This window comes from Salvelinus namaycush, chromosome 27 (assembly GCF_016432855.1).
Source record: "Salvelinus namaycush isolate Seneca chromosome 27, SaNama_1.0, whole genome shotgun sequence".
Taxonomy (NCBI): domain Eukaryota; kingdom Metazoa; phylum Chordata; class Actinopteri; order Salmoniformes; family Salmonidae; genus Salvelinus; species Salvelinus namaycush.
In genome coordinates, this window is record NC_052333.1 from 19,313,222 (window position 1) to 19,320,843 (window position 7,622).

Below are 7,622 nucleotides of genomic sequence, written 5' to 3' on the forward strand. Positions count from 1 at the left end.
CACCAGGTGTACACCTTACAGTGAAATGCTTACTTACAAGTCCTTAACCAACAATGCAGTTAAGAAAAATAATTGTTAAGTAAAAAATAAATAAGTTTAAAAAATAGATAAAGAGCAGCAGTAAAAGAACAGTAACGATGGTTACTGGTACAGAGTCAATGTGAGGGCACAGGTTAGTCGAGGTAATTGAGGGAGTATGTACGTGTAGGTAGAGTTAAAGTGGCTATGCGTAGATAGAGTAGCAGCCGTGTAATGGGGGGGGGGGGGCGAAACCACTTGCAGTGCAGTAGCAGTGAACAGTATGACTAAGGTGGCTGGAGTCTGACAATTTTTAGGGCCTTCCTCTGACACCACTGAAGCAAGGCCCCAGTGATGTACTGGGCCGTACACACTACCCTTTGTGCCATGCGGTTGCCATACCAGGCGGTGATGCAACCAATCAGGATGCTCTTGATAGTACAGCTGTAGAACTTGAGGATCCATGCCAAATCATTTTAATACTGTATTTTGCAGTTAACTGTTTTTAGTCTGCCCTCTCTCCATGACAGCCTCCAGACATAACTTGTGTGTGACTTGATGCATGCCTATGTCTGCCATCCTAGCACACTTGCAGAAGGTGAAGAATGACTGAAGTGGACAGATAAGGGAACCAAGAGTCAAATGAAGCCAGGGCAGTATGCATTTCAGTTTGATCCCATTCACAGCAAATGTTCTGAATCCACCAAATCCTATCCCCCCCCTTCAGTCTGAACCAGTAGTTTAAATACTGTCGCTGATCAGCACTTCTCTCCCAAACCCCACTAAATGGCATCAGGAGTCAAAAACCCTAACCCATTGGGAAGATGTCACAAGCTTTCCAAGTGAAGCATAATGCTAAGCTCATCGGTTAGTCCCAGTGTAACATTATGTTCATTTACAATGTGCAAGATTAAGCCCAACATCCTCTTAACCTTTGTGTGATAGGAAAATACTGGCTGCTAAATCTTAGAATGGAATCCAAAACAAAACTGAGCATCAGTTTGGATTTCAGGCTAACTACATCCTCACATCTTAAACCTGTTCTGGCTAAGTGTTAAAGGATAGTCTTTGAAGAATTGCGGAAAACTGAAGCGTTAACGGAATCAATAAAGCACAAATTAATAAAAGGCGTTTAACAATTTTATTTTTTTAGTATAACAGTTAAGTCAACTAGTAACATCTATTAAGAATCCAAAGTGTATTCCTCTTTTGCATTCCATGTGTGGACCCACTTCCAGTAACATCCTAGATGATTAAAAAGTCTGGCAAAGTTACTTCACTGCCCTACAACAGCACTAAGTCATGTGCTTTGAGACAAAACTCCACTTTACAAATGCATAAAATCTGCAGTGGCACAAAGATTAGATTTAGGGTGTTTCTGAAATGGCACCCTATTCCTTAGTGTACTACTTTTGGGTAGTGTAATAGGATCAGGATGCCATATCAGCCCTAGTTCTTTAAAGAACAAGACTAGCAGATCTCTGAACAGCAAAAGCTGCAATACAACACCTGATGCTGTGAAAAAAGGTGAAACCAATCAGTATGTTAACAAACAGTGATCAATAAGTGCTATGAACAGTCAGGTGTGAGATACACGGGGACACTGTTCCAAAGCTGCACTATGGAATAGAGAGATCATGTCGAGGGCCTATGCACAGCACATGCTTCCTTAAAGGACAACTACGTACACTGCTATTTTTCATTAGGTCAGAAGCTGCAATGACAAAAGCTACATATCCAAAGAACTGGGCTGTGTATGAAACAGTTACTTGAGGTCAAATTCTTGCTTCCTCAGTCCTTTTTTCATTAATCTCTCAAAGCTTCATTGGTGGTATAAGGACATTACCTTGGATCCTATCCTCCAATGCCATTTGAAAGGAATTGAGGATTTGAAGGCTAGTAACATTTAGACAGCCGTGGAATAGAAGCAACAAGGAGACAAACATCCACATGTAAAACTATAGCAAGTACACGTATAGTAGAGAAGCTAAATTCACAAACTGGGAGAACTTATATTTCTTCATAAAGTGGGTGGCAGTGAACAAAAATACTGGCCATCAACTAAATATAAATCAATCTTTGGATACGTAAAAAACCCTATAGTATACAATTCCCCTATAGACTGAACTGTTCAGTTTTCTGATGTCTCGGCACCGCCCTCTTTGGTTTCCTTCTTAGCACGCACCTCTTCCAGTTTCTTGTCCTGGGAAGACAGAAGTTCAAAACATTAGTGACATCTTTCAAAAGTGAATTTCTTAACAGACAATAAATGCATACATTCCTTTGCCAATTTGTCACAAGCTTGACCAGTGATGTGAAGTCATTTAAAAACACTGATCATAAAACACTTAACTTTCTCCTGCAAGTCTCCCAACTGCATGTACAAATTACCTCAAACTAGCCTGTACCCCTGCACACTGACTAGGTACCAGTAAAGTCTACACTTGTTGTATACGGCACATGTGGCAAATAAAGTTTAATTTGATCCAAACCAACTGAACTCACTTGCAGAGATAAGTGATCAAGTCGTTGAGACCACCACCCCAGTGGGTGTATCCTTTAGGGATGGGGCATGGTTATTCGAATAAACCTTAATAAACCAGCCAGAAGAGGACTGGCCACCCCTCAGGGCCTGATTCCTCTAGGTTTCTTCGTAGGGAGTTTTTCCTAGTCAACGTGCTTCTGCATCTGAGGTGCTTTCAGTTTGGGGTTTTAGGCTGGGATTACAGTTGTTTTTAGTCAAAAGCTCGCTAGCAAGAACTGCACCCTCCTGAATGGGTGTCGGCCGTGTCGAAATTTGTACAAACTTTGGAAATGTTACTGTGGTCGCTAGCTAGGCGCAGGCCATTAAGTCACTGATCATGTTCCAGAGTGTCAACACCATGATGCATCATGGGTAAATTGTGACTGATCTACAAATAGTCATTTATGATGCAAGGTGATTGAGTCAGCAGTCACCTGCAATATTCAACAACCCCACTGTCTTGTGTGCTTCATTGAAAATGACTGGTAGCTGAGTCAGATGATCACAGCAAGACAGATATGCAGGTAAAGATAGTCCAACATACCTTCTCCTTGAACTTCTCACTCATGGCTGCCTGAAGGGCCTCCTTGTTTTCTTTGTTAGCCTCCATCTTCTGGTTAAGCTTCTCCTCTGCTATCTTGCTGAAGTTGTTGTTCTCCTCCATGGCTTTTCTTTGCACCTCCTTCTCATGCTCCCGCTTCTCAGCGAGGTGTTTCAGAACCTCCGCTTCATGGGACTGGAGGATGGCACAAGAGGAGTGCAATTCAGACATCCAACTACAAAACATTTTAATAATACAGAGCCGGGTTCCCCAACTGGCTGCAGCCACAGGTGATTTGCCCACACCCAAGTTCTGGTGGGCAGGACATAAGACAAGAAGTTTAAACATTTGGGAAATCTGTGCCAAAGTATTCCCCACACAGAGATACACAAATGTAAGCAATGAATGAAAGGAATAGGTTTTAGTCAATCATAGGCTGGAAATTGAGAGAAGCTCAAATGGCTATCAAAACAAAATAAACACTGAATCTAGTTGATCCCTATCATAGAGGCTTGTCAGGGCAACAAGGCAAAATATTTGAATGTGAATACTAGTGATGGGGGGGGGGGGGAAGACAAATCTATCTAGTTACGTCAGGATATTGTAGTCGTATTTGGATTTATTGGGATTCTGCTTCCTTGGGGTCCAAAAAGGACAAACTTTATTAATTGCTTTATCAATTAACACTACTCATAATTTGACAATATAGCATATCGTAGACAACGCAATATTTTTGCACTAGCTGGCTGTACCTGCACCAAAATGCCAGTATTTTTGATTCCTAGTGTACTCTTTTAAAATTGGGAGGCATTCGTTGCACTTTTACTTCCCTGACTGATCAAAAACTCAAAGCTCAGTCTTGTCCCTCTGCAGAAATGTTTAGATCAAATCTCAAAATTAGTATCAAATCGTAAGAGTGGCAATAAATATTGTATCAGCATCTAAGCAGGGTGGGAAATTAACCTTAGTCCACCATCCACAGTGGCAGGTAGATGGATAAACTACCAGTCAAGCAGAAATGTTCCACCCAAGTTCCATGATACCCTTTTGTTTTTACCTAACAATATACACTATTATTCATGGGTGAGGGTAGATGACCCTTTTGTCAAAAAAGGTCATTTCTGGACAATATACTTCCCTTTAGGGGACCCCTTTTGGCTCAAGAGCATCTCCATAGGCAAAAAGTTCAGTGTAGCATCTAACTGGAGCACAACCTACCTTCCTCCTCTCCTCTGCAGCCTCTAGTTTCCTCTGAATCTCCTCCAGGGAAAGGTCCTTCTTCTTGGGGGGAGAAAGGGGGAACTCTCCCTTGGCATCTGGAGCTGGAGCTCCTAGGATCACCTCGAACGCCTGGCCAGACGCACGTTTGTCAATCTCCTTAACCAGAATATCTGGATGGGACAAATTATGCATTTCAGTTACTGAAACAAGTACATCAACATGGCGGTTCCTATTGTAATGGGGAACTTGTCTGTGTGCAGAAATACTAAGCCTTCCAAACAAGGGAAGCGGACTAAGGACAGGGATGTGAACAATCCGGGGGGGATTGTAAAAAAAAAAAAAATTATAACTTCTCCTTCCTCATCTGGACTGATGGGAATAGACATGACTGGTGAAAACCATATGGTGGAAGCTCATTAGACTGGCTTCCACCTGGTCACTTTAAGATAAGAGTGGAACGAATATTTTCAGCTTTTAAAAATCACAACTTGCCTCCGCAGGAAGAGGCCATTTCAGCAGTGGACAGAGTCAATGTACCTGGAAGGAAGAAAAAGTATGAATTAGTAACACATTTATTTAATAAAGCACTTTCAAAATCAGTTGTCAGAGTGCTTTTACAGTAACCCGGCCTAGACACCAACAAGCACACCTAATAAACCTTTATAATGCATTAGTATGTCCTTGAACATGAAGAACCAGCTACACCCACTCCCTGCGGACTGGATGAAATCTCCATCTTCACAGGGTGCCTGAATCAACAGAGCACTAGCACCCTCTGGTGTGATAGAGACCTCACTGTGTTCAGGTGGAACACTGACTAAACAGAGCTGCGAAAAGCAAAACAAGGCCCACCCAGTGGGGACATCTTTCGGTCATGTTCAACACTGCAACCAACCACCACCCTATTTAAAAAAAAACCTGTGGCATTCATTCACAGCTAACTATGGCACATTAAAACACATTAGTATCTTGGCAAGGAAACAAAACAAGGAATCAAACATTATGTTGTCATTCAGAGACACATTTATTTTCCCAACCGAAGCACAAAATTTTACATACATCTGTTTTTTTTAAACGACCAAAGAGTTCTACTTCACGTTCTTATTTTTGCCATGAAAACAATATAGCAATACGGGTATTTTCCCGGCCCCACGGTCTAGCATGTACAATAGATTTAATGAAATCAAGAAGCCCCTACTGTAAGTTAGATGGGCGAGGCCCTTTCAATGCCAGGCTACAGCCTCAGTTGCAGGGATACATGTTGATGAATAAACAGGCTGTGTCTTAGAACAAAAGGCTAAAGCTTACCAACATTGCAGGGGGTTGAAAATGCCATTGGGGAGCTACAAAGATATTTTGCAGCTATAATATACAACGGAAGCCAACAAGAATAATCTCTGAATATAGACGGTCAGCAGAACAAGCTGCAAAAACGGTGCACCTGTTTGTGCGTAGTTCACTAGCTAAAAACCACAAGGGGGGGGGGGGCAAAAGTTCGAGAGCAGCTAGTTGATACTTGAACCATTCAAAAGCAAAAAGAATCATAATCACCGTTATTCGCTAAATACATGTGCATGTACAGGAATTTGACTGGTGAAGTGGTGCTGCCAAAGTCAGACAAACATGCGGAGGTTTGTCAAGAACTCAAGGATAAATATCAACTTACGTAAGAACGTATAAAGTATTTCCATGTAACTTAGCTAGCTCATGATGCACTTAACCCAAATGTATTATCTTTGATAAAAAGGGGGGGGGGACACCTGCAGCAATCAAAATATAACACTAACCTTAGTTCTAAATACAGAGACTAGTTAACGTTTCAGGGTCACAAAACTTGTTTAGGTTCCAAAATATTAGGTAACGGCACAAGAAAGCCGCTTTTGTTTGGTTGCAATGAACGTAAATGTGAGCAGCTGCAAACAAAGAGGGGCGCGAGCGCGTGCTCCAACAGCTCAGCCCGCTTTGCTACTTGCACGATGCCCCTCTATTTCAAGTTCAATGTGTATGAACGACTGGTAAATTGTGATTTAACCTGAACGTTCAACGAACAATCATTGAAACGTCAATATCGCTGAGAATGGTTAGTGGCGACGGAAAACTTCAAATATGGATGCCAACAGCGTTTGTTTTTCAAAATATCCTGCAAACAAAATGCTTAAGTCATCGAAATGCATCAATGAATGGCCGAATGGCTCAAAGTAAGCTAAATTAGCTCGTTTAAAATTTCAAAGACCTGTGCATATTATAGTAAATGCAGAATGACTTGTTACTAGCTAGTTACGTCGTGTAATCAATAGAAAGTAATTTGCGCCACGCACTATCAAGTGTGCATCCCTACCCAGTAAGTAACGTCAAGACAAACACTCAACTTGTCACTGTCTGAAGGCAACAGAACAATCAAAAGATGACTAACGTTACGTTACAGTACCACGGAACAATAGTAGTTAACCAGCGTTCTCCACGTTCGTTACAATTACATTCCATTTTCACTAGAGCAGTCAGAAACTATTTTGAAAGACATGAAATTAGCTAGTTTGGTTAGTTAACGTCCAAAAAAAACCGAGGACAACCGTGGCGTTTAGCAAATATTGAAGCTGAGAGGTAACCCATTTTATCACCACTCGACCAACTCGTTTTTTAAAATACATACCAGGCAAGATTAGCTAGAACATTCCAATCTTTAAATCATATTTTTTTGTAAGGATAACGTTAACTACGCAACAGACTAATGTTACACCCACCTTTACAAACAGTGAAACAAATTTCTCCTCAGCAGCCAGACTTTAGCCGCGAATTTTCTGCTCGAGCATGGCCAGTTCGCGCATAAAAAGCCCCAAATGTGTCGTCAATGCCAATTCTGCAATTCTATTGGCTGTTTACTACCCTCTCCGCACTCTTGGTAATTGTAGTTTTTGGGATTTCTAGACATCAGCACAGACAAGACGAGCGTCTCCATAACATTTAATTACTTTGGTAATGAATAATGAACGTCGAATGTATTTAGTGGAATATATACATTTATTGTTTCAATTTTATTCATCAAAAATATTTGTATTTTGGGGATGAAATGTCAAACGTGTGTCCTTGACCTGCATTTAAGGGCTTACAGCCCTTGAATAAAGTGTGTGATGATTACATATATCTTCAATGTATCGCTCCAACTAACCAGATGCACGTTCTTGACCGTGAACTACCGAGGACTGCCTTTGCCTTCATCTGTGTATTGGCCATAGTAGACTGACTGAAGGGTAGCTATACGATTTATTGGATGAAATACCGTTTTTATCACGTTGTCTGTGCTATTTGGGCTCCCGAGTG

At 41.3% G+C, this 7,622-nt stretch overlaps 1 protein-coding gene across 1 annotated transcript; it reads right to left on the bottom strand.

Moving 5' to 3' along the window:
• Window positions 1-1,145: 1,145 nt before the first annotated feature.
• LOC120022212 (stathmin-like) lies at window positions 1,146-7,128 on the bottom strand. The gene is made up of 5 exons (XM_038966091.1): window positions 7,046-7,128; window positions 4,797-4,841; window positions 4,302-4,474; window positions 3,087-3,278; window positions 1,146-2,221 (listed from the first exon to the last, which is right to left on the bottom strand). Exons 2-5 carry the CDS (start codon window positions 4,813-4,815, stop codon window positions 2,150-2,152), a joined length of 456 nt encoding a protein of 151 aa, XP_038822019.1. The 5' UTR covers window positions 4,816-4,841; window positions 7,046-7,128; the 3' UTR covers window positions 1,146-2,149.
• Window positions 7,129-7,622: the final 494 nt, after the last annotated feature.